The sequence below is a fragment of the Rhinatrema bivittatum genome, chromosome 10, assembly GCF_901001135.1.
Source record: "Rhinatrema bivittatum chromosome 10, aRhiBiv1.1, whole genome shotgun sequence".
Taxonomy (NCBI): domain Eukaryota; kingdom Metazoa; phylum Chordata; class Amphibia; order Gymnophiona; family Rhinatrematidae; genus Rhinatrema; species Rhinatrema bivittatum.
The window spans coordinates 118,327,070-118,354,489 of record NC_042624.1 but is presented as its reverse complement, the minus strand read 5'-3'; the positions used below and the strand labels follow the sequence as shown (position 1 = coordinate 118,354,489).

The following is a 27,420-nucleotide window of genomic DNA, read 5'->3' as shown; positions in this document are numbered from 1 at the left end:
CAATTCTTATACATTTCCATGTGCTAAACCCGAATGTGACTGTAAAAATGCAAAATTGGCTCTAGTTTTTTTTTAATATGCAATAATATAATTACATCTTGAATTGTATGCCAATAGTAGGAGACCTACGGTTAATACCATTTGAAAAATGAAGTCATAGACTACGGCTTAGATTTCTTTGCTTGTCTCTTGTACACCTGTTTGGGAGCATCTCTGCGGAGTGTCCAGCAGTAGTCAGCCAGCATGAATATTTCAAATGCTCACCCTTTCTGACTGGGCGTCATATAGTACACTGCTTACTCAGCAGCAGCATGGCAGTAGAACTGCATTGCATCAGAAAATGATGTAATAAACTCTGGATGATGTGTGCATGATGGTATTATGCAATATGATGCAATATTACATCAGTCTAGGCTTATTTACAGTCCTACTGGATAAATTTACATGACTAAACATAGAAAGTGAACTATATTAAATATCTTCAAAACGAGAGCCAATAAAAACTTTTCATGGTCATAGTCGTGTTCAGACATCAAGATACTACAGACTCAGGACCTTTTTAGGTCAGTAACACTTTCATTGTTGCCCATTATTCGTGTTCTCTGCTATCCTTCAGCACTCTGGGTAAGACTTCCTCTAGGCAATGTTTGGAGTCAGCCAATCTGAAGAGAGAGTAGCGTTACAGCAGTGTTTCCCCCTTCTCAGGGCAGCTACCATGGTGCACAGCATGCTGAGAACAGTGCAAGGGGAAGCCCAGCTGCTACTGCAGCTGTTGTTTTATCAGGAGTCCCACAAACGGCTTTTACACATAATGGAAAGTAAGCATGAAGTATGGTCTGGGTTTAGGGTTACCAGATGGCTCCAGGTCATGGACAGGTGGGCCATCTGGTCTCCTACAGCATTAAGGGAGGAGAGGCTGTACTGCAGAGGCACTGTCAGATGGTCATTTTAGCATGTGGTTGCTGCTGTTAGCCACTAGATGACAGCTAGGTCTGTGCTTGTTGAGAGCACACTTACCGCAGGTGAGCGGCGGCTTTCTCTTTCTTACCTTGCCCGTGTCTGCATGAGCACTGCCTGTAAAACCTTGCCTTCTTGAATAAACCTGTGCAACGCAGTAACATAAGGTAGTAGATGCCGACCAATGAGCGTCAGCTGGTCCATCCAGTCTGTCCTGTTGTTGTTGCTGCCTGCACTGCTCTAGCTAAGGATATCTCTCAGCTGTTAACCATAAAGCTTTGTCACACGGGTCCGAACAATGGTCCATCAAGCCCAGTATCCTGTATCCAACAATGGCCAGATCTGATCGTAGAAGAATCTGAATCTACAGAAGATTGCTGCTCATCTAAGTCAGCTTTGCAGTCTTCCAGGTAGATGAGCGATCCTCTCTGCCTCTCCTTACTCACTCAGTACAATGAGGTGACAAGGGTAGGATCTGGCCCTTCAGTCTGGGTGTGAGCATTAGCAGGAGGAAGAAATGCACATTGAAAAGAAAATAAATCAGATGAGTAATCTCTTCAAGGCATCTGAGCCACTATCTGGGAAACGCCTCAACCTTGTCAAAATCACCATGGGAGTGGTGCGGTTTCACGATAACACTGTAAGAAGACTTTTCTTTTTTTAGTGAAAGAATTTGCAGTTCAACACTGGACTGTGCTGAAGAGTTTAACCCATGAAACCCAGCATCATGGGACATGTAGACTGATGCCGGGTTCCACGGGTTAAACTCTTCCTGTAATCTTCCTGCATCCAAATAAATGTATCACAGATGAAAGCAAAAAGGCAGCTGTTGTGCTGAGTGTTCTGGGATCAGCTCCACATGTCTTATGTTTATGGTTTCATATCACACAAAGGATACGGAGAAGAAGCACGAAGACCCGAGTTTTGCAGTTCAGAAACACGGACTTTGATGAAATGGGGAAGTACCTGGAGGAAGAACTAGAAGGCTGGGAGAATGAGAGAGATGTGGAACAACAGTGGACCAAACTAAAAGGAGCAATTACCAAGGCAACTAATCTATATGTTAGAAAAGTAAAGAAAAGCAAAAGAAAAATGAAACCTATCTGGTTCTCAAAGGAGGTGGCTGATAAAATAAAGGCTAAAAGAACAGCGTTCAAGAAATATAAAGGATCCCAAAGGGAGGAGCACAAAGAAGAATATCTGGTAGAACTGAGGGAGACAAAGAAAGTAATCAAGAAGGCAAAAAGTCAAGCAGAAGAAAGGATTGCCAAAGAGGTAACACGAGGTGACAAAACATTTTTCAGATACATCAGAGAAAGGAGGAAAGTCCAAAATGGTAAAGTGAAATTGAAAGGTGGAAAAGATCAATGTGTGGAGAGAGATGAAGAAATGGCAGAAATATTAAATGAATACTTCAGTTCGGTGTTCGCTAAAGAGGACCCTGGAGAAGGACCATCACTAGTTAACAAGAAACCAGAGGGGAGTGGAGTAGATGTAACTCCATTTACAGTAGAGAATGTATGGGAAGAGCTGGGGAAACTGAAAGTGGACAAAGCCATGGGGCCTGATGAGGTTCATCCCAGGATACTGAGGGAGCTCAGAGATGTGCATGCGGCTCCGCTGCACGACCTGTTCAATAGATTCCTGGAAACAGGAGTGGTGCCGAGTGATTGGAGAAGAGCGGTGGTGGTCCCGCTTCACAAGAGTGGGAGCAGAGAGGAGGCTGGAAACTAAGGACCGGTTAGCCTCACCTCGGTGGTGGGAAAAGTAATGGAGTCACTGTTGAAAGAGAGAATAGTGAACTATCTACAGTCGGGAGAATTGCTGGACCAGAGGCAGCATGGATTCACCAGGGGAAGATCCTGTCAGACAAATCTGATTGACTTTTTTGACTGGGTGACTAGGGAATTAAATCAAGGAAGAGCGCTCGATGTCATCTACTTGGATTTCAGCAAAGCTTTTGATACGGTCCCGCACAGGAGGCTGGTGAGTAAAATGAGAAGCTTAGGAGTGAGTGCCGAGGTGGTGGCCTGGATTGCAAACTGGTTGACAGACAGAAGACAATGTGTGATGGTAAATGGAACTTACTTTGAAGAGAGAGCGGTGTTAAGCGGAGTGCTACAAGGATCAGTGTTGTGACCGGTCCTGTTCAATATCTATGTGAGCGACATAGCGGTCGAGATAGAAGGTAAGGTTTGTCTTTTTGCGGATGACACTAAGATCTGCAACAGAGTGGACAAGCCGGAAGGAGTGGAGAGAATGAGATGGGATTTAAGGAAGCTGGAAGAGTGGTCGAAGATATGGCAGCTGAGATTCAATGCCAAGACGTGCAGAGTCATGCATATGGGGAGTGGAAATCCGAAAGAACTGTATTCGATGGGGGGTGAAGGGATGATGTGCACGGAGCAGGAGAGAGACCTTGGGGTGATAGTGTCAATGATCTGAAGTCGGGGAAACAATGTGACAAGGCAATAGCTAAAGCCAGAAGAATGCTGGGCTGCATAGAGAGAGGAATATCAAGTAAGAAAAGGGAAGTGATTATCCCCTTGTACAGGTTCTTGGTGAGGCCTCAGTTCTGGAGACCGTATCTCCGAAGGGGCGGATCCGCAGCGTCGTGCCCTTCCGGGGACGCCGGAGGGAGACGGCCAAAAGACACCGTGGCTACTAACCGTCCATCAGACCTGGAGGGAGTCGCCACAAAGGTAGAGAGGGCGGAGTGAGGGCGTCGAGCAGCGATAGACGCAACATCTTTTAATTTCATTATACCTCTTCAGACCTTTCTCCTTTCTCTGATGTATCTGAAAAATATTTTGTCACCTCGCTTTACCTCTTTGGCAATCCTTTCTTCTGCCTGACTTTTTGCTTTCTTGATTGCTTTCTTCGTCTCCCTTCGTTTCACCAGGTAGTCTTCCCTGTGTTCCTCTTTTTGGGATCCTTTATACTTCTTGAATGCTGTTCTTTTTTACTTTATTTTTTCAGCCACCTCCTTTGAGAACCAGACCAATTTCTTATTTCTCTTACTTTTGTTTACTTTTCTAACATATACGGTAGTAGACTTGTTTCCTTTGTAATTGCTGCTTTTAGTTTGTCCCACTGTTGTTCCACCTCTCCCAATTTCTCCCAGTCGTCTAGTTCTACCTCCAGGTATGTCCCCATTTTGACGAAGACTACATTTTTGAAATTCAAAACTCGGATCTTTGTGCAACCTCTCTGCATCCTATTTGCGATATTTATTTATTTATTTATTTATTGGGTTTTGTATACCGTCATTTGGTGTAGCCATCACAATGGCTAACAAAGCATGAGACAAGCAATTTCTAATACAAATAAAAACAATGCCTAGTAAAATAAAAAGACAGTGTGATTCATGATAAGAAACCATACCATTTGATGAGCACTGGTGCAGAGGTGGGCACCCGCCCGGACATTAGAGACATTATCCCTGTTAGTGAGCACTAGGTCGAGTATAGCTCCCTCCCTTGTGGGTTCCTTTACCATTTGTTTGAACAGAGCTCCTTGCAGGGCATCCACTCTCTCTCTACTTCTGGTAGATTGCACAGAAGGGATTCTCCAGTCTATGTCTGGCAGATTCAAATCTCCAACAAGCAACACTTCTCACTTCTTTCCCACCTTTTGGATGTCTTTGACCAGATCTCTGTCTGGTTTTCCGCTGGAGGCCTGTAAATCACTCCAATAAAAATGGATGCACCATAGGACGGCCCATAATGCTTCTTCTCTACCCCACATTCCTAGCACTTCAGTTGCGTGAATATTGTTTGTGACATAAAGAGCTACTCCTCCCCCTTGTCTGTCCTTCTTTTACAGGTCTTGTCTGTAGAGCCTCTGATGAAACCTGAATGTAATCTGCTTTGAAGTGGCTGGAAAAGCAAATAAATAAACAAACAAACAAACAATATTGCCTCTTTGCAGGGAGCCGCCTAAAAACTGCAGTTGCTTGAGATAAGACCACTGCAGCTACAGCCATAGGAATAAATCCATTCAACTGTGTCCATAGTAATATACTAGGGTGGCAAAGACCATGCTCAAATGACCCCACAATATCAGACAGTTGTGAGCCAGCAATAATCAAGATGTTGTCAAAGTACCAAAGGACTCCTTTCCATCCAGGTAGAAGTATATCCATGAAATGGCTGAAATATTCCTGGTGCAGCTGTGTCAGGAACTCAATGGGCCATAGGTGACTGACACTTCAGACTTTCAATGAGTCACCTGAACTATCAAGGCAGAATGTCAGCAGGTATGGAGCCAGGTCCTGGCCAGCATTGACAACCAGAAGAGCAAACTAGGGGACAGCCTGGCAGGAAAACAGGAACACATACAGAAACTAGATTGGAATCCAGAAACTGAGGGACAAACACACGACCCAAGTATGGGTCCAAGTAGGCGGAGAAGCAGGAACAAGGCCAGATTACAGGCAGAGTAGCAGAGCAATGGGAATAGGTCCACAGATATTGTTGCACTTTCAGGGAAATAAAGCAGCAGAAGGGCTAAAATGGCACAGCCAATCAGAAAAGACCTCTACTGGGCCAATAGGGTAGCAGCTGGAAGGAACTAAGTCAGCCATTTGGAAAGGTAAAACTACCAACGTTCACACCTGACCTTGTGCACTAAGCCTATCTGCTACTCGTTCCAGGGGCTGCCAGGTCAAGATTGCCCCCTTCTCCAAACCAGCTCCAGGGGCCCCTGGAGCTGGTTTTTGAGGGTTGCTGATGTTTGATCCAGTCTATTTCAGGAGGATGCACATCCTTGGCAGGCTCTCAGGTGCACTCTTCTGGGCTGCATCCCTCCCAGTCTGCCAGAGAATCCAAGATCTCCTTAATCATGAATACCTCTTATCTGTCCACCATCACTGGTGGTGGAGATGAAATCTGATGACCTGGAAAAGGCTTTTCCTGATACAGTTGTAGCAAATTCATGTGAAAGAGTGGATAGATTTCAGGAGATGAAGGCGACTTAAGCTGGAACATGACTAGACTGGCTTGTTTAATGACTGAGTGGTCCTATGAATTTGTGGTTTAACTTCACTGTAGGACCTCTGGTTCTTAGATGTTGAGTTGATAACCAAACAGTCTCCTAACTTGAATTAAGGAGCAGATTTTCTCCACTACTCTGCCTGCTTTTTCTGGTGTATCTTTGTTCTTTGTAGTTTATAATTAATTGTGCTTGAATATCTTGGAGATGCTTGATCCAGTCCTACTGCTGTTGGAACTCTTACTTGTTTGCAGTGATTGAATGGAACTGAGAATGAGATCCATAATTTGCACAGAATGGAATTTTCCTAGTTGCAGAATATATTGTGGTATTATATGCAAATTCTGACCTTGATAGCAACATGACCCAATTATTCGGATGGAAGTTGCAAGACCATGGTAGGTAGTGCTCTAGAATCTGATTCACTCTCTGTCTGGCCATTGGACTGGGTGTGATATACTGTTGACAAAAGCAGTTGTGTCTTGAGAAGTCTCATTAGTTCCTAGTTGACACGAATTGAGATCCTCGATCTGAGACAGCCTGTCCTGGCAGTCCAAGTATCTGCATTACTCTCTCCATGAGTAATCGTGCTCTGATCCTGTGGAGAGTCCGACGGCTGGGTCCCCATCCACAAGCATCATGGAATTCCCCTGCGACAGTGGAAGTTTGACAATGAAGTCCATCAAAAGCAACTCCCAGGAATTGGCAATGGCACCACTAGTGCTTGAGGCTTTGCTCAGGCACTTTACATTGAGCACAAACTTCATAGTATTGTACATATCCCTTGATATTTCTTGATATCCCTGGGCACCAAAAACTGTGGCTTGTTAGGTCTATTGTTTTCAAATACCAAAGTGACCTGCCAGAAGGGAATCACGGCAGAGCTGGAGGACATCCAGTCTTAGGTGTCTTCTGGGACATACTGCCAGTTCTTTCAGCATAGGCAGCCATCCTCCCATGATAGGTCCCCATTCCTTCCAAGGTTAGCTACTCACCGTACCTTTTGTCTGAGGAAGGGAACTGTATCTGTTGTCTCCTCAACGTGTGTAATTATATCTGATTTTGGATGCTCAATGAATAATTTTCAGGTTTTGAGAGTAAGATCAGGTTTGATACTCCTCTCATCCTTCTTGTCAGGACACCAGACTTGCCATTCTGAGGACCCGGATTGATATTTATTGAAAAGAATGTATTAGCCGTATTCAGATTGGAATACATGGAGAATGTACATAATCACAATAAAAAAATACAGCAAAGGACAATAACATACGTAATACAAAACCGTGCTTGCCCTGTAATTCATCTAAAACCAGTGTGGCCCCGAGTTCATGGTTTCTGATTGATAGACGAAGACAAAATTGAAATGAAAGAAAAACAAGGACCACCATGACTTGTCTGTGGTTGAGATGCTGTGTTGTCTTTAAATATTCCAAATTCTTATGATCTGTGAAGACTTTTACCAGCATTTGGGTGGCCAGCAGCATCCATCCAGGAGCAGCCTTGGCCGAGGCTGTCAGGTTGTAGGTGACTGACAAATCAGGCCCTCAATGAGTCAATAAGTGTACCTGAATTATCAAGGCAGAATGTCAGTAGGCTGATGGCGATTACCAGAAGAGCATCCAGGAACAGACAGGCAGGGAAACCAGAAGACACCGAAAACATGGCTGGAATCCAGGAAGGCAGGGACAAGCACAGGAACCAGGTGCAAGGCCAGGTAGGCAGAGAAGCAGGAACAAGGCAAGGATCCAGGCAGGATAGGAGAAGAGCTAAAATTGCATAGCCAATCAGGGCTGGCCCTAGCTGGGCCAATGGGATGGCAGCTGGATGAAGCCAACCCCGCCTCCTGGAAAGGTTAATTTGCCAGGGGCTCTGGAGTTCACACGTGGCCTTGTACACAGTCGAGTGTGTCTGCTACTTGTTCCAGGGGCTGCTGGTTAAGAGCAGCTGGGTCTGACAAGTTGCACATATTTGGTTTGTGAGGAGGTTTCATTTTACCATGCATTCTTCATTGACTTACAGCTGTAGACAGGCCAGAATCAAATCCACCTTGGCAAAAATCTTTCCTTCTTGTACTGCCTCCAACGGCTGCTTTACAGACAGTACAGGATATGATCTGCCTTACCAGCTCAGACATTCAGGGTCGTAGCCAATGAATTCACAACTGGAAATTTACCAAAGACCTTGCTGAATGAAACCCATCACCGACACGAGCCAGAACGAAAGCATTGCCACTTTCCATTTACATTGAGGCTGAAACCTCAGGGCCTGCTTTTAAAAAGCTGCAATTTACCCATGTAAGAGGGCTTTTGAACACTGCTACAAAATATACCATTGAATTGTCCATAGGATTTACTTGAGAAAGTTGCTTTTGTTACATTTATGCCTGAAACTCCTTTGAAAATGATCTCCTGTGGTAGGAATTAAATACAACCTTTCACAAGGCATTTTAGAGCCTATCAAATTCCCAATGTGGGCAGCACCCACCATCACAGTAGAAAATCCAGATGGAGATGCACGTGTCTGTGGGACAGTAAAGTCACAATATTAGAGTGTGTCGGTATCCTGTAGCATCCATTAAGCAGCCGTTTGTGACACTGCATGGAGGCCCTGCACATCTGGAAGCCTGCAATGCACGTGCAAACTCTCATCGCTCACCAAAGAGTGTTCTGTGTTAAATGCCTACAGTGCACCGTGACGACTGTACCAAGAACAGTTCAGCATTTAATGGATGTACTCCTTGCTGGATTAAAAGGAGTCCTTCTGTCAATAACCTTGTCTGTTGGGGGCTCCTAAGATGTGCAATTAAGCAACTGCTCTTATAGGAAGTAGGAATGGACGAAGTGGGTGCTGTGCTGAGCTACCTGATGCCAGATGGAATGGAGTTACCAGTCACCTGCTACTGAAGGACGCTGACATCCAATGAAAGATTGAGTGCAGTGGGACAGCTACTACGTTAAGAGTCAAGATAGTCCACAATTACGGCTACAGTTGTGAGGAAGAGATCCAGTTAAGGTTACTGATTAAAGACATGCCCACAGCGCAAATGATGTCTCCCCAGTGCCTTGCTGCAGTTTCTGTTGAATGCCTCTGACTAAAAATGAATCTACCTCCATGGGGAATAGATCCCAAATGATGCCCTGATGTGACTGCCAGAAGTTCTGATGCTGGAGGCAATTCCAGAACCACTCCCTCCAGGACCAGGTCCTGTCACCTATCCTCAGCTGAGCATGGAGGAGATGACCCATAGAGAGGCAGAAGGAACAGCCAAAATGATCCGTCTGCATGCAAACGATGTCTTCTGCGAGGCCAAGATGTCGTCATTCCTCACAAAGGAAAGTTTCACATCTTGGAAGCTTTGCACTGTACATATGGAAGGTATAGTTAGATGTCGTATCCAATGGCAAGGAATAGACTCTCAGTTCTGAACACAATGTGAAAAAGTGCAGCTGGCCTGATCGCTCTATGGCAGTGTTGTGTGGCATTGTGAAGAAGATCTGGGTTTGATTCCTGAGTTCAGGTTCTGTATCTCGTGCTAGTCAGGGTTCAGGATGCTGCAGAGGCTTCCGAAGAGTGAGGCATCCCAGACACCTCACAAAGGTGACAAAATCCAGCAGGAAACATTTCAGGGAGTCTCCCTTTCATCTCTCTTGTCTGGCACTGAATCCTTTGAGTGCTTTTATTAACTCTTTGGGCCATGAGTTTTGCCTTAATTCCAGAGACACTATTGGTCCCAAGACATGGCATTCACTGCTTAGAGATGATTTGAAGCTTTACAGCTCCTGTGATTGTCATTTAATGGAACAGCTCAGAGTAGTGAAGAGTTTTTCAGGTGAAATCAGGATGATATTTGGCCTGGATCAATGTGCTAAAATGTGACTTTCCAAACAGAACTGAAAGCAACATCTCCCTGACTGAGTTCTGGAGCATACAAGAACTTGAGCAGGAAGGGGTATAACAAATATCTAGGGCCGGGTGATTTGTCTCAGATATGCAGATGTCCAACTTTTCCAAATGATCGAGGGTGCCCAACCCCAGTCGGGCCTTGGTGGAGAGAGTGAAGGCGCTTGCACTCGGAGATGTACGGTAGCAGAGCAGCGCCTGCTGCCCCTGTAGCAGGCGGAGTGCGGTAAGCGGTGGGCCGGGCTCTCGCCTGCCTGTTTCTCTGCAGTGTTTTCATTCCTGCAGGTGGAAGGGGCCAGGAGCTGCTGACACAGCCCGATCGATCCGCAGCTGCCGCTGCCAGAAGGAACAACTGGACAGAGGTTGACAACCATCGCAATCTTTACTGGCAGTAAGAATCGGCCTGCAGTGACCTCTCCAGCGTGCAAAGGGGAAAAGCTAGCAAGCTCCGGCTGCAAGAACTAAGGGGCTCCACCGCCTGTCCCCGGGCTCTGAGGAGAGGAGAACAAGCTCCGGATCCACAGCCTGTCCTCGGGATCTGAGGAGAGGAAATGCAAGCCCCGGATCCACAGCCTGTCTTCGGGATCTGAGGGGGTCCAGAAGCTCCGGATCCACAGCCTGTCCCCGAGATCTGAGGGGGTCCAGAAGCTCCGGATCCACAGCCTGTCCTCGGGATCTGAGGGGGTCCAGAAGCTCCGGATCCACAGCCTGTCCCCGGGCTCTGAGGAGAGGAGATGCAAGCTCCGGATCCACAGCCTGTCCTCGGGATCTGAGGGGGTCCAGAAGCTCCGGATCCACAGCCTGTGACGGGATCTGAGGGGGTCCAGAAGCTCCGGATCCACAGCCTGTCCCCGGGATCTGAGGGGGTCCAGAAGCTCCGGATCCACAGCCTGTCCCCGGGATCTGAGGGGGTCCAGAAGCTCCGGATCCACAGCCTGTCTTCGGGTTCTGAGGGGGTCCAGAAGCTCCGGATCCACAGCCTGGCCCCGGGATCTGAGGGGGTCCAGAAGCTCCGGATCCACAGCCTGGCCCCGGGATCTGAGGGGGTCCAGAAGCTCCGGATGCACAGCCTGTGCCCGGGATCTGAGGGGGTCCAGAAGCTCCGGATCCACAGCCTGGCCCCGGGATCTGATCAGAAACCTGTTTCGATTGACGCCGGGCTGTTCTCCTGCACATGTAAGGGTCATTGATCCCTCTCAAGTTGCCTGGCAGTAACCGGAAGTACAGGAGAGGGTTCCACTGCCTGCCGTGCAGCACCGGAGCGGGACATGTTGGGAAGTGGGCACAGACGGATCCCTCCTTTCCTCTCATTACCGCCGCAAGCGCAGTAAGCGGGTGGATGGAGGGAGCCTGGACGGAACCTCTGAAGGACCTGGAGAGCAAGGTGGGCAGGAAGCTCCCCGAGGGGCTGCTGCGATGGCTGCGGGAGGATGCTGCACAGCTTCCAGCAGAGAGCCCTGCCCTTCTGGGGGAGAGCGAAGCCAAGCAGGGCCTGGGACCGAAAATCAAGGCTTTAAAGATAGAACTGGTGAGTCTCAGACCTGGCCCGGGTTAACACTGGCAATGCGCAAGGTAGGGTCCCTGGCCTGAAGAGCTTCCAGGCTGGCACAGAGAGGTTAAGTGAAGGTCATGCAGTGGGTATAGGACTGGAACCTGGGTCCAGTGTTCAGAACTCTTCACCAAGAGTCTAGGCTTTTGCAATATACTAAGGGCCAGATGTACAAAAGGCTGTTTCCAGTTTGTGTCTAGGGGACACACATACCTCAGGGACCATAGTGAGTGTGTTTGTGCCTCTAAATAAATAAATATGTCCCTGCAAAAATAAACATGGATTATATAACCAAACGAATCCCGCTTTTCACCTGCTATCAGCAGAGTGTCCTGTTTCCCCTCAATAATCCTAGGATGGGAGAAACTCTTATAAACCAAGATCAAATTGTTTGGTATAAGGCACATAATGCATAAACTGGGTTGTGCAGAAAATATATTTTAAAAAAATGCAATATGTGATAGACTTGGGACATGCTAAGTGAAATATGAGGTTTGGTAGCTCATCTGTGCTTTTTTCCCGCGGTTTCCCAGCCGCTTCTGAGTGAATAAATAAGGTACTCTCAGATGTCTGTATTCGTCCCGAGACAAATAGGGCAGTCAGTGTGATGGGCCCTCGTAAGGACATGACCCAGAGCAGCCCGGGCAGCTGCGTGATTCCATGTGGGGCGAGGGTCTTCTCCGGGGGCGTCCAGGTAGCTCAGCCCTAACCCTGTAGAGAGAGGTGTGGTCAGCATTTCTGTTTGCCTTGCCTGCTTATCCTTCCCATGCTGGTAAAAATGAGGTCCAGATGCTGGATCAGACATCTGGTCTTCGCTGCAAAAGATGGCGTTTGCCCTGGTTCTCGGACCAGGTCCGCTCTTGGCGGCCCTAAAGCCGAAGGGAGGTTCTGGTTCTTGTGGCCTTGCGGGTGCATTAGCGGCTGGGAGCTGGGAGTCCGTGGGGGCTCTGCCGTACGCAGCTGTAAGCGAGGACCCCCTGCCCTCTGGGAGGTGTCGTGCCACGGGTACAGCTAAGGAGGTGGGAGCAGGGCGGGATCTAGGGCAAATGGCACCCTGGGTGAAAATCATTAATGGTACCCCCTCCCCAACTGATCCCTGTTCCTCGGGGGGGGGGGGGGGGGAGGATAAGGAAATCAGACTGGGGGCGAGGAGGGAGAAGGGTGACCATATCCAGCCCCCCTCCGATTGACATGATTAGCAGCACTGGGCAAACTCTCCCCATTCCCCCTCACCACTCCAGGCCTGGCTTTAGAAATATGGAAAAGCACATTCTCTAGCTACAGAACTGCTGCATCGACAGAATAAAGAGACATGTTTTTTAATTTTCCATCAATCATGCATCCCTGGATCACACATCAGCGGCAGAACTGAGCCAAAAATCTCCAACACAGATTTCAAATGTTGTTAAATAACCAAGAGGTAGAGCCCACCCCTAGACTCTGCTTCCCTTGGCTTGCCATTAACTGTACCTGGCAAAGTGGCTGTAAGGCATTACAAGAAAAACTCTGAAGGGCCTTGCATGCAGTAAAGAAAGCCCTGGCCAGTTCTAGCCACCCGGCAAAACTATTTTTAAAATCATTTCCCAGCATTGCATCAATAATTTTAGAACATGGATACAAGATCTTATTCAGATGATAATAAGGATTAAAAAATCTCCTGCTCTCCATACCTGAGATCTTTTGATTTCCAGTCACCCTGAGATTGTCATTGATTGGGTCAGGGGTAGCTGCACAAACTTTATCCTCTCTATTAAACACACACACACACACACACACACACACACACACACACACATATACACTTACACATATTGATTCTCTCACACACTCCCTCTCTCTCACAAACACAGGCTCTCTCTCCTTCACACACATACACCCTCTACCTCACACACTCTCTCTCTCACACATATACACTTACACATATTCATTCTCTCACATACTCCCTCTCTCTCACAAACACAGGCTCTCTCTCTCTCCTTCACACACATACACCCTCTACCTCACACTCTCTCTCACACACATACACACACATATACACTTACACATATTCATTCTTTCACACACACCCTCTCTCTCACAAACACAGGCTCTCTCTTCTCCTTCACACACATACACCCTCTACCTCACACTCTCACATACACATGTTCATTCTCTCACATACTGCCATGCTCTCACACACATTCCCTCTCTCTCAGTTAGGCTTTCTTTCTCTCTCCCTCACACGCACACATACACCCACACAAGCACACAGGTTCTCACTCTCTCTCTCTCACACACACACACACTTTTAGGGCCTCCCTATCTCTTTGGCCGCGGGTGGACAGAGTTCACCATAGCCCCATTGGACCTCTCCTCCACCGCCACAGAATGGGTGATGCTGGCTGTCCCTAGGGCATCCTCAACTAACAGTGCTCCAAGTGACTGCCCAGCTCACCCTACCCAAAGGCCGGTGCTGGATAGGAGCAGTCGGTACCATAATAAAGGTTGAAAGATGGGAGGCCCAGTTTTAGCAAGACCTTGATTCTGGTGAAGTTAACCATGGGCCAGGACAGGCCTGCAGTCATTGCAGCATTATTCTGTAGTAAACCAGGCAGTTTCCAATCGATCAAGGGGTTTTCCATAGGTACAGAATGGGATAAGGAGCCTAACCTCATGCCTTCCTACTGATACCCGTCCCTCCCCTGTATTAGGAGGCAGACTGGTTTTCAGAATTATCCCCGGGGAGATGTGAGTGCACCCGGCCTCCATGGGTGCAGTCCTCTCCTGCATTTTCATTAGGGATATCCTGGCTGCAGTTGGATACTTTTATCCTGTAGGACCGTGGCATCACTCACAGAGGGCAGGGCTCTGAGAGAGGGTGCTGGACAAGAGAGATGCAGTGTATGGTCATCAAGTGGATTTGCAGGCCTGTGGTGTATGGTCGAGTCTCATTTGTCTAGCTCAGTTGTGCTGGAAGCCAGACCTGTTTTCGGACCTCAAGGACCAGAATTCAGACCCCCTGGTTAGTCGTTAAGTTCTCATGGACCGGACGTCCACGCTAGATAACTCGGCAGCAGAACAGAGCGCTCGGGAGTGTCTCTGGCCCTGACTCTTTGCAGTGGCTGGGAGCTTGGGCACCTCCTGGAGCATAACATCTTGTGCTGGGATCCTGCCATGCCACCCAGGTCAGCCTGAGGTCCAGGCCAGGGTTTGCCCCATTTTATGCCTGGCTCTCGTGAACCTGAAATCTATAGAGCAGGGGGCAGCACGGGCAAAGAGACGGACACCCTTGAAGTATGCAGTCCTAGTCCAGGCAGTGCTGTGGTCGCTGTGGCGTTGCTTCTGCTAACTCGGTGGCCACTGAATGGAGTGCTCTGCTTGCCCTCTGCCCCTCCCACACATTGGGCTTCGTTTGAACGTTTATTTTCTTCCCTGCACTCTTGGAGTCGAGTTAAACTTATCGATGTTGGAAATGCTGGTTGGGCCGGCCTTTTCCTTGTTTCTCGTTCGTAGGAGGGTCCTGACACTAAGTGGGTTCAGTCTGTCTCGGCTTTTCTTGGGGAAATCAGAAGTCCGTGAGTGCGTGCACGCCACGGGGCAAACTCGGGGCTGGGTGGGCCTGGTGGAGTTAGACTAAGAGAGGTGACAGCCCTGGCAGCTGTGGGAGTTTCTAAATTGGGGCAGTCCTTGGAGTTGTCCGTCTGTATTGCGCACTCAGTCGGAAGAACTGGCAGCTCGGAAACACTTTCTCTGCCTGCTTCCAGCGGAAAGTGGTTTATTATTATTATTTTAAAGATTTCCCCCAAGCTCTTATTTTTGCCTTCAGAAGTATTTTTTTTTTTGTTAATTTCGTCTTAGATTTGTTTTAAAAGTGCAGCAGCTCGCTCGGTCACATATCGGGTATGAAATGGCTCAGCTTCACGCAGTGTCCATCTGCCTCGTCCACTCTCCGACACCCAGCAAATGTCACTGCCGACGCGCCCGCTTCCCATTGCTTTAGGTTTGTGCTCCTGGGGGAGAGGATTGTTGTTTGTGGTACCTGGGAGTGCTTCCCTAACTCAGTGCCCTCTCCTCCTTCAGGGACCCTCTAGCCGTATTAATTCTCCCTGCCTGGGGACAATACCGGTGTCTGCCCGTGGAGGAGGAGGATCCAAGGTGCTGGGATGAAACGTCCGTCCCATGCTTACGTAATCTTGCTGGAAATTTCAAAGTCTGTTTCCAGTGATCAGAAAGAATTCACTTTATAAGAATGAAACCTTCAGGAGGAGCAGCCGTCCCTTCAGTTCTCTGGTTACTGTCACTTTTTGCGCACTCGGGTTACTGCAGGGTTGAAATGGAATACTATGGTCAGGCTGTGTTTTTTTTTTCTCTCTACTGATGTCGTCTGATAACAGGATAACTGGTGATGTCAGTACATTGTCATGTGATATTGGATCAGGAAGGCGCATACCCCATGGTGTGTATCCTTTTTCTTGTGCAGAATAAGTGAGGGCAGCTAATGAAACAAGGATTCCCTTGCAGCCATGTGATTTTTATTTTTTATTTTTTTTGACAGATGGCTATTCCAAGCAATGCTCCATGAAAGCATCTTTTTTGCTTAACCAGCAGGTGGCCTGAAGTTGCTGTAAACAGAATTTTGTAATAATTGGTAGAAGTTAAGGTCAGTGAACAGGCTGTGTGTATTTTATCGATTGCCTTTAGTACATGTGATGAGCTCCTTTTGTCGAGCCAGTGTAGAGTGAGCTAAATATGAACGTAACTTGCAAGTGCATTGCAATGGTGTTTGGGGGAAGGGGATGTGTTTACACAGGGATGAGAAAGCAGGAGGACTAAGGGCTTGCGTCCATAGCCACAGTCAGTCAGGCCCCCCTGTTTTGTTTCAGCTCCCTGACCCTTTGTGACCCCCCTTCCCTCCCAGCCATGTCACCTTGCTCCTATCCCATATCTGGAGAGGGGAGGGGGGTTTACTCCCTCTTCACCTCTCCTGCACTGGATATTGTAGAGGACATTCACGGGAGAAACGTAGGGTTGCCTTTGTGCTGAACGTCTCACCCAACTGGCAGGGTAAACAGCTCATAGCACTCACTGAATCCTCCCAACTAAATCATCTGCAAGTTCACATAAAAACACCCGGGGAAAATCTGTTGTAACTGTAAAAGGAAAACCGAGGCGAGAGCGCCACTTGTAGTAACTTACAACCCGGAGCCTAAAAACACCTCAGAACAAGGTGACAAGATGCGCAGCCTCGGCTACTGGAGGACGAAGCTGCTGTGGCCCTCTGGGACTTCCCCAGGGCCTCCTGCACGCCATGCTTCAACCCTGCCCACGGGCATGGAGCTCTGAAACCTGGCCCCGCTGCTCCTCCACGTGAGGCTAACATGAAAGAAACGCTGGAGAAGACGATGCCGTGACATCCCCTACTGGAACATAAGAACATAAGAAAATGCCATATTGGGTCAGACCAAGGGTCCATCAAGCCCAGCATCCTGTTTCCAACAGTGGCCAATCCAGGCCATAAGAACCTGGCAAGTACCCAAAAACTAAGTCTATTCCATGTAACCATTGCTAATGGCAGTGGCTATTCTCTAAGTGAACTTAATAGCAGGTAATGGACTTCTCCTCCAAGAACTTATCCAATCCTTTTTTAAACACAGCTATACTAACTGCACTAACCACATCCTCTGGTAACAAATTCCAGAGTTTAATTGTGCGTTGGGTAAAAAAGAACTTTCTCCGATTAGTTTTAAATGTGCCCCATGCTAACTTCATGGAGTGCCCCCTAGTCTTTCTACTATCCGAAAGAGTAAATAACCGATTCACATCTACCCGTTCTAGACCTCTCATGATTTTAAACACCTCTATCATATCCCCCCTCAGCCGTCTGGACACGTATGACTGGACCCCACAGTCACCAACTGGGGAAAGAATCCTCTTCTATTAATGCAGAAAGTGTGAAACAGGAAGAACGTAAAGCTTCACAGACACAATGTAACACAGGAGAGGCAGTTTTCCAGGTGACTTACAGTTAGGATGCTGAAAGGGAACTTCAATAGGGCGCAAGAATGCAAGCCTATTTGGAATTAAAATGAGCAAACCCTTTGACAGCAACACAAAGGGGCTTATTGCGGACATTGATTTCCTCATCCATTACCGGACACAGTCATGTAGATTCCGTGATGTGTCACACTCGCTCCACCCACGCCACTCATTTCCTTGTACAACTCTTTGCAGCCTCTGAAAAACAAACACTGATGTTGCATTCCAGCCTACAATGGACTTGTATGTTCAGGCTCCCTCATCCTTGGCTGACTTTGCATTGATCTGGTGAAGGGTGTGCGACTGGAAAGCTGGTCAGAAATGCGTTAAGTTAGTTCACGAGCAAGGTCTCCCCTACAGCTCGTTTGTAGACCTTTGTTTCTACGTAGAAGGCAACCAGCCCACTTCATGCAAAATGTAATAGGAAGCAGAAACACCACCTCAACAACTCTGAAAACCAGCTTGCCGTTGGAGAGTCTTTGATCATATTTCTTTGTTGGCCTAGCATATTTTATTTCTGTATTTTTGCTATAAATTACAGTGGTCATGTTCCATTTTGAAGTGTACTCATTATCCATTTGTGCTGCATTTTTACGGTAACAGTCAACGACAGTAGAGAAAGACCAGATTGGCCTAACCAGACTGCCCACTTCAGATTTTGGGGCCTTTTCTTCGATCCTCATCATTGATCACCATCTGCTTTTCTTCTTACTTCTCCCATCGTACTTTTACTGTAATCTGTGGTGGTTCTTTTCCACTTTCACCTCAAGGCTCTGTCCTGGACATTCTTCTCTCCCATGGTGCTCTGATCTCCTCCCACAGCTTTCATTACCACTGCTATGCTGAGGACTCCCAGATCTACCTCTCTGTGCCAGAGATTTCACCAGAAATCCTGGCCCAAATCTCAGCCTGAATGTCTAACATCGCTGTCTGGATGTTCTGCTGCTACTTTACACCTAAAATGACCAAGAAGGAACTTCTTGTCCTTCACCCCAAACCCACTTCCCTCTTCCCTCTTCCCTCTTTTTTCTGTCTCTATGGATGGGGCTCTCATCGTCCTGGTTTCCTCAGTCTATAACCTTGGGATCATCTTTTATACATCTCTCGCCTTCTCTACGCACATCCAAAATACTGCTAAAGCAAGTCGTTTCGTCCTCATACCAGCCTTTCTCAGCACGCTACCAAAATGCTCATCCACCTCTTATCACCTCCAGCTTAGACTACTGCAGCTTGCTGTTTGCAGACCTCCCACTGAGCCACCTTTCTCCACTGCAGCCTGTTCGAAACTCAGCTGCATCACTTATCTTCCTTCAGCATCCTTCTGACCCTGTAACCCCTCTTCTTAAGTCGCTACTTTGGTTCCCTCTGCTTCCGTATACAGTTCAAGCTCCTCTTACTAGTATACAAATGCCTTCACTCTACAGCTCCTCATTACCTCTCTTCTCTTCTCTCTCACTACACCTTTCCTTGTGAAGTCCGTTCATCCGGAAATTCAATCTTATCTGTGTCCTTCTCCTCTGCTGCCAACTCCCGACTCCACACTTTCTACCTTGCTGAGCCGTGTATGTGAAATACACCTCCTGAGTCCATGTGTCATGCTCCCTTTTTGGCCATATTCAAATTCAATAAGAAAATCTCCTGACCACTTCTCTGTAATAAATACACTCCGCATAGATTTTTGTTTGTTCTGACTAGCTTGTAAGCTCCATGGAGCAGGGACTATCTCTTACATCATCTGTACAGCACTGGGTATGTTTGGGAGAGCTTTATAAATAGTGGTAGTAGTAGTAGATCCTTCCACCTTGGTTAGATAAGCATCAACACCCATAAGCAACCCATCTCTCATCCCCCACCATAAACCTTCAATCCTTTTCCTGCCACTGCCCTTCACATCAGTCTTACACATGTCCAGAATCTGTTCACATACCGGCAGAGCCACAGCCAGGCAATGTGGCACCTTGGCCCAGTGAAAATTTATTACACCCATTACACAACACATGACACCATGAGTTGGGAGACTCTGTTCAGTGTTTGTACGGCAATGCCCATGGCTGGTGCAAGGGTATTAGGTACCCGAGGAAAACGTTTCAGCCTTGTACCCTCCACCCCATCACACCCTCCTCATACACTACATCTACCGGTTCACCTTTATCCACATGTTTGATAACTCCTTCAAAAAAAGTGAAGCAGATTTGTGAGGCAAGACTTGCCCTGGGTAAAGCCATACTGACTTTGTTACATTAAACCATGTCTTTCTATATGTTCTGTGATTTTGATGCTTAGAACACTTTCCACTATTTTTCCTGGCACTGAGGGGAGATATGATAGAGGTCTATAAAATAATGAATGGAATGGAACAAGTAAATGTTAACCAGTTGTTTACTCTTTCAAAAAGTACAAAGACCAGGGGACACACAATGAAATTACTAGGTGATACATTTAAAACTAATAAGAGAAAATATATTTATTTTATTTATTTATTTGAATGTTTTTTATACCGAAGTTTGGTGTCAGCCTTCACTCCGGTTTACAATTATAACAATGATTTACATTAAAACATCAGAGAAACAATTAACATTAAATAACATTGGAAATTGCTTGATAACATTGCTAACAGAAGAACATTGAGTAACATTAAAAGTTGTTTGCTAAGTTTGGTAGTATCTTATGGGTAGTTTAGTTAAAAGCGATAGTTATCAAGTAGGTTTTCCCGGATAGGTTTAGGAATACCTTGAGGGTGATATATAGGTGGTGGGTTGTTGGTTACAATGGGGATGGAATGTTGTAAGTTAGGGTTGAAGTGTAGGTTGAAGGTAGGGTTGAAATGTAGGGAGAGTTATTAGGTGACTGGTTGTCTAGCGGAGCTTATTGTCTTTGTGAGGGTATTGTCATCTTGATTGGTTTATCCTATCCCATCCTTGTAGGCTTGTTTGAAAAGCCAAGTTTTGAGTAGCTTTTTGAACATTTTTGAATTGCTTTGTAGTCTTAGACTGTCAGGTAGGGTGTTCCACAGATGTGGTCCAGCTATTGAGAATGCTCTTTTTCTTACAGTGGTAAATTTTGCGGTTGTGACTGATGGGATCTGGTATTACGTTGGGTGTAGAGTTTTTGTATTATGGTGCTAATGCAGTCATAGTCATTGTTGTGAATGATTGATAGTACTTTGAATTCAATTCTTTTTTCTATGGGGAGCCAGTGAAGTTCTTTTAGGACAGGGGAGATATGGTCTGTTTTTTTATGATCGGTGAGGATTCGGGCAGTGACGTTTTGTAGTATTTGTAGGGGACGTAAGGTTGCTTTGGGAAGTCCTATCATGAGCGAGTTGCAATAGTCGATGCTTGATAATATCAGTGATTGCAGAATGGTTCTGAATTCTGGTTGGTTTAGTAGTGTTTTGAGGTGTTTGAGAATTGATAGCTTGTGGAAGCCTTCTTTTATTTTCATTGCAATGTGTTTTTTAAGGTTGAGTTCTGGGTCTATCCAAATTCCAAGATCTTTCATGTTTTCTTTTAGCTTGATGAGGTTGTTGTCTATGAGTATGGAATGATTCTGGTGGCCTCCTGAGTTGTTTCTTTCAATTAGCATACATTCAGTTTTGTCCGTATTAAGACATAATTTCATTTGATTTAGAAGGTTTTTTATTTCATTAATGAGCGTGGCTGTGAGTTTCAATGCATTCTCTATGGTGTTTGTTACTAGAACGATCAGCTGTATGTCGTCAGTGTATAAGTAATGCTGAGATTTGAAAGAAGTTGACAAAGTGGTAGTAGGTATATGTTGAATAGAATTGCCGATAACGCGGATCCTTGAGGGACTCCAGTTTCTAGTGGGATGGATTCGGAGGTGTGGTTGTTGATGTGTACTTTGTATGCTCTGTTTTGGAGGAAGGAAGTGAACCAATCTAGAGTTTTCCCGGTTAGGCCGATTTCAGATAATCTGGAGATTAGGCTTTTGTGTTTGACCGTGTCAAAGGCGGCAGATAGATCAAGTAGGATGAGGATGTATCATTGACCATTGTCAAAGCCTCTTAAGATAGTGTTTGATAGATTGAGGAGTAAGGTTTCGGTGCTGTAATTTTTTCTGAATCCGTGTTGGGTGGAGAATAGGATGTTGTTTGCGTCGAGATGGTCGTTGAGTTGTTTAAGGGCGGGCTTTTCTGTTAACTTCGTGAGGAATGAAAGGTTTGATATTGGGCGGTAGTTGTTCAGCTCGTTAGGATCGAGGTTCTTTTTTTTTATGATGGGTTTATGGTGGCAATTTTTAGTTTGTCTGGTAGTTCCTCTTCTTCTAGTGATTTGTTTATGATTGCTGTGATGGTTGGCGTGATGGTTTGGGATATTTCTTTTAGTGATCGTGTTGGTATGGTGTCATGATCATGACAGGCTGGGTTTAGTGATTTGATTAGTTTCTCTGTTTCAGTAGTTGATATAGTTTCAAAAGTGGCCCATGGCGTGATATCTTTGAGGTGTAGTTGTGTATTGTTGCTTGGGGTATTGTTTATTTTTTCCGTTATTTTGCTGATTTTGTTTTTAAAGAAGATTGCAAGTTCTTGGCTTAGGTTTTTATTTGTAGGGGTGTTGTTGTTGTTGTTCTCTGAGATTAGGTTGTTTACTATGTTGAAAAGCGATTTACTCATGTTTACTCAATGCATAATTCATTGCCAGAGAATGTGGTGAAGGGTATTAATGTAGTTGTGTTTAAAAAAGTTTTAGACAGGTTAAGGTGGAGTTGCAGAAATCCACTGCTCATTCTTGGGATGAGCAGCTTGGAATCTCTCTATTTATTTATTTATTTATTTATAGATTTTTATATACCGGTGTTCCTGTATGGAATACAGATCACATCGGTTTACATTGAAACAGAAACATAAATTTTTCCAAGAGGCATTACATACTATCCCTTGGGATCCTGCCAGGTACTTGCATCCTAGATTGGCCACTGTTGGAAACAGGATACTGAGCTTGATGGACCTTTGGTCTGACCCAGTATGGCAAGTTTTACTTGCCATACTGTTCACTCTCCCACACACATACTCTGTCACTCTCACATATACACATGCTCTCTCTCACTCTCCCACACACATACTCAGTCATTCTCACATAATCACATGCTCTCTCTCATTCACTCTCCCACACACATACTCTGTCACACTCACATATACACATGCTCTCTCTCACTCTCCCACACACTTACTCTGTCACTCTCACATATACACATGCTCTCTCTCATTCCCCCCTTGAAGCAGCAGGCAGCAGCAGTCTCCTTCTTCAGCTCCCATGGCCAAGGGAATGACTTCTGACCTCAGGGGCTGACCCAGCTTTGGCCTTGGACTCCTTCCAGCAGGGCAGGGCAGGATGTGCTCCTCCTCCACCTCTGAAGTAGTGTGGCCCCGTCAAAATTGACAGCATGGTCGGCAGGACCTTAGTAAGTGGAAAAGCAGCATGGCCCCACCAGAATCAGCAGTGTGGCCAGCAGGGCTGCACTGCTTTTCCACTTACTAAGGCCCTGCCGACCATGATGTCAATTTTGGCGAAACCAAGCTGCCTTTTCTGTTTCTGAGACCTTTCTGACCGCAGTACTCTTGCTGGCACATGGCAGTGCTATGGCACCCTTCAGTAGCGATGCCTATGGTCATGGCCATATTGGCCATAGGCACTCCTTGGCTCTGCGTACTGGCCTCCATCTATACTGGGAGGCCATTTCAGGCCTTGTCATCTTCCTCTTTGACTCCTTAGAAGACCGACACTTAAACTGACACCCAGATACCCCTCCATCTGTTAGCAGCAAGCTTTCTGACAATTCTGATAGTCATTAAAAGCAGCAAAGTCACTGTCCAAAACAACTGGCCCTCTCCGCCCCATGCTCTTTGAAGCTTGGGTTTTCATTTATTATTGCAGGTTACCCCCAGTGCCTTCTTAGAAGCCTGAGGCAATCACACCACTCTTGTTAGGCTTGTAGTCGCCACTCCCTGCAGGTTGCCCAGTCTTAGAAGCCAGGTGCAGTCATGTTAGTGCTGTACCCGCCACGCTGGGCAGATCTCCCCCATGGCCTGTGGTGCCACTGGTTCATTCTTCCACGATTCCTTCACCGTTTCAAGGTAAGGATCCTTTGTTTATCCCATAACTTTTCATGTTTAAGTCCAGTAACATTTTAGCCATTGCAGGAGGCCATGCCACTCTTTCTGTTAAAAAAAATACTTCCTAACATTGTTCCTGGGTCTTCCCCTTGGAGAGACTCTGCTGGCTCAGCTTCTTAGAATAAACTGTGGCTACGTCCTGCCCGATAACAGCTTCTAGTCCGCTTCCTAAATCAGCCTGCTGCCTGCATGGGTTTGTGAGGAGGATCGGCTTCGTCATAGTGGCTACAAGTGCAGAGCTTTTGGAAACAATTTCTTTTCAGCTGTAAAATAAAAAGCTGAGCAGTTTTAAAGAAGCTGTTGGGCCGGTCCCCGAGGCTGCTAGAATAGCTGCTGTGAGGTTCTTGTCCTTCAGGGGATAAAACCGGGCTTCATGGCTGTGCTAAAATAGTACAAATTCTGCTGTCACCCGGTTTCCTGTTCCGGGACAGAGCTAGGAGTTGGGATTCACAGGCCCGGAAATTCGATTGTTCACGTTAGCCCTTCCGGGAAGCAGCTGTAACTTTGTGCATTGTAATGCATGTGAGGACTTGGCCAGTTGTCCGAGGATGCTCACAACAAATGTATGAGGAAAGGTCTGTTTGGAAGACCCTTGGTAAAGTGAACACAGGATTCACTGCCCCTTGGGCTGCTTGAGAGTTACCCTCCCAGATGGTAGGTACCAGAAACATGGCGTCTGCTGGTGGCATATAAAGTTCTCCTGGGGGCATCGAGTCTGCAGACTTGGTCCCCAGCTTTCCCTCCGTTTTTTGGCAACTACAGATCCCTTCGGCCTACCTCAGGCCTTCAGGAATTGTGACCTCCGCTGGCTCCGCTGGGAAAAGCCATTTCGTGCTTCCAGAAATATTTCTAGGTGTTACTCCGCTTCATATCATGAGCACTCTGTTTCATTTCTTTCCCGCTCCTGCTTCCTTCGTTCTGACCCAGAGCTCTGTGCTCTCCTAGGTCCAGAGAGTTGCTCCTGCTATTGCCCAGTGGTGCCTGGTTTACGTGGTTCTGGGCTCACCCCAGGAAAGCCGTCTGATTCAGAAAACCCATCCCCAAAAGCAGAATTGTAGGCTTGGGTTTATACGCTGCCGCGCTTCCTCGCTGCGGTATTTGAAGCAGACCTCGGCACGCATTTAAAGACAATCACCTTCTCCGGCTTGTTCCTCTGCTGCTCCTTCAGATGTGACAGGGTCTCGGGGTTCGTGTACATCAGCATCTGTGGATAATAAGACTCTCGGTGCAGTCAGAGCTGTCATAGAAGGCTACAGGGAACCCAGTGTCCATCTGAAGCTACTGCTTCTCCCCCTGCCATCAAAAGCAGCAGTGCTAGCAAATTTTCTTTTAAGCAATGGAGTGGGTGAGACCACGAGGAGCTGCACCTAACTGCTGAGGAAACATTGTTTCAAGCTTTTCAAAGCCCTTCCTACTTGGTCACTCTGTGCACTGTGATAAGTCTGGGGAGGGGGTTTCCCCATGCGGACGCGACACTGATGCATGCAAGACTTGAATGCACAATGCAAACATCTGCAGTATGCTCAGGAACGTGTTTAAGCTCTGAGCAATGCCAAGCTACACTGCGCCCACTTTTTATTCCAACAGCCATGCACCGTAAACTGATAAAAGGAAGGGGAGCCAACAAAAAACGAAAAGCAGAAGCTAGAGGCAGAGAGGCTGATCTGTTCAGCGCTTTGCTGTCAGAGGTGCTGCCCTGGACTTGTGCATATCCATAATGAATGTGCACGAGATCCATTGTATACGGAGTTTTCTCATGCGTATTCATTGTGGATATCCTGAGCACCCGATTGACTGTGGGGGTCACCAGGATGGGTTTGGGAAGCGCTGCCATGGAGCCTGTGGTGTCCTGCTAAATTACTATGAAATGGGCCCCTTGATGGGCAGATGTGTGCCGAGGGGAGGGGCATTCTAGAGATTGTAAGCGTTAAAGCCTCCTCTTCAGAAGGAACTCTGGTGAGTGCTGTGCGCTGTTATGTACGAGGCCTGCTGGGATGCGGTGGAGGCGGCGTTCACATCTGCCGGAGGGAGGGAGGGCGGGCGAGGGCAGGGAAGGAAGAGGCAGGAGGCCCAGTCATTGCTTAACAGCGACACCTAGTGGCTGGACTTTGCTTGCGCACACGTACCGGGTCCCTGCCCGCATCGTGGTCTGCAGCCCCTGGGCAAGGCCCAGCACTGTGATGGGGGAACCTCTAGGTAGGCGCCGCAGCCCAACGGAAGAAGCTGGTTCTGACTGAGCCGGAAGCCCAAAGCAGCAGGAGTAAAGTGCCGGGCCGAATGGTGAAGGAATGAAAGGGTAAATGAGGTGATTGGGCAGGGCTGGGCCGGGTCGCGGTGCTGAAATGCTGGACAGTGTGAGTAAGAGGTTAAAGGCCGACACCCAGGTCCTCGGGGGAGGGGGGATCTCAGGTGTGGCTCTTGGCAGGCGGCATTGCATGACAGCCTCCCGTCGGATTTTCTCCACTTCCTTTCCCTAAAGACGCAGCTGTCATTTAGTGCTAATCCTGCAGTGCCGTGCGAGGGAGTCCCATGCCCGGTCTGGTCCCAGATGTTACGTCTGGGCTGTAGCTTATTCCACATTTCAGTGCTCGCATTTCTGAAGGCTGGGGGGGCAGTAGATACAATTCCAAAGCCAAGCCAAGTTAACATTGCAGGCACAGAGGCCTCGCAATCTCAGTTTGTACTGGAGGCAGAGGAGGGCGAAGTGACTCACCCAAGGTCACAGGGCAATGCAGTGGGAGATGAGTCATACCCTACCTTCTGTGCTTCACAGCCTCCTGCTCCAGGGTCTAGTCATGGGCTAGCAGAGCGGCCCTTGGCTTTCTAAGGTCCATCGGTCATAAAGTTCCTTCTTCCGTTCTTCATGCTGAGGGCTCCCTGTTGTGGGGCGTCTGGTCTTCAGTTCCTGGCCCCTGCAGCATCCGCCGCCACCTCAGGGACTGAGCAGGAGATTCTGCGCAGCTCCCAGTCACTCCCGTTTTCACCAAAGCCTGCTGCCTGCTTTTGCATGTGGGTGGGGGTTTTTTTTGTACCTTAGAGACATTTTAAGGCTCCCACTGCACAGTGATTTCACTCTGGGCTGTACCTGTGCAGGGAAGGAAGCTTACGGGGCTGCAATGGGAACCCTCCTGCCGGCGAGCTGAGCAAACGTGGGGGCCCCTGCCCCCCCCCCCCCCCCAGCTCAGGGCATGGGCTCAAGGATGGGCCTTGTGTTGGGAGGGGGGGAGGGGGGCTGCCATTCCAGGGGTAGGAGGCCTCATGGGAGAGCAAAAACTGCAGCGGGGCTTGGCACTGGCCGGGCGCTGCCTTACCTACTGTCACCAAGAGAAGGGTCAAGGATCATGGCTGGAGGAAGCCCCGTCAGGGAGGAGCAGTCACAAGTAAAACCAAATAGCGATGTGCAGGCCCTGGACTGGCAGGCTCCCTTAAAGCGGCGGCACTAGGCCAAAGAGAAACATCAGACGTTTCAAACAACCAAAATCCTTTGGCTGCTGCATTTTGCTGGTTAATTCCTGAGGAGGTCTTGGTGCCTTAAAGTTGCCGAGAGCTCTTCCTGCTCGGGTCTGAGATCCAGGAAAGGCAGGGCAGTCACGTTTCAGGTACAGAGGGCAGCGGAGGCTGACATGACCTGCCCAAGGTCACGCACCAGAGGAAGAAACGAGAGCTGAACCCTGGCTTCCCTGCTTCACAGCCTCCTGCTCTAACTCCTGCGCAGCTGAGGAGGTCACCAGGGAGGCTGGCCCTTGGCTTTCACAGTTTTAATGCACAGGTTAGGTTTCTTTTTTTAACTCCCAAAGCAGTAAGGTAATGTTATGCTAATGCACTGGGAGTTAAAATGTGCGGTCAGCACAGGAGAGGAGGAGCTGAACGG

The 27,420-nt window shown here is 47.5% G+C and overlaps 1 protein-coding gene across 1 annotated transcript in view; it reads left to right on the top strand.

The window, feature by feature from the left end:
- Positions 1 to 10,125: 10,125 nt before the first annotated feature.
- LURAP1 (leucine rich adaptor protein 1) overlaps positions 10,126 to 27,420 on the top strand; it is a 28,963-nt gene continuing 11,668 nt past the window's right edge. The window contains exon 1 of the mRNA XM_029618224.1: positions 10,126 to 11,377. Within this exon, the coding sequence (XP_029474084.1) occupies positions 11,189 to 11,377 (189 nt within the window). The 5' untranslated portion in view covers positions 10,126 to 11,188. The remainder of the gene's footprint in view (positions 11,378 to 27,420) is intronic.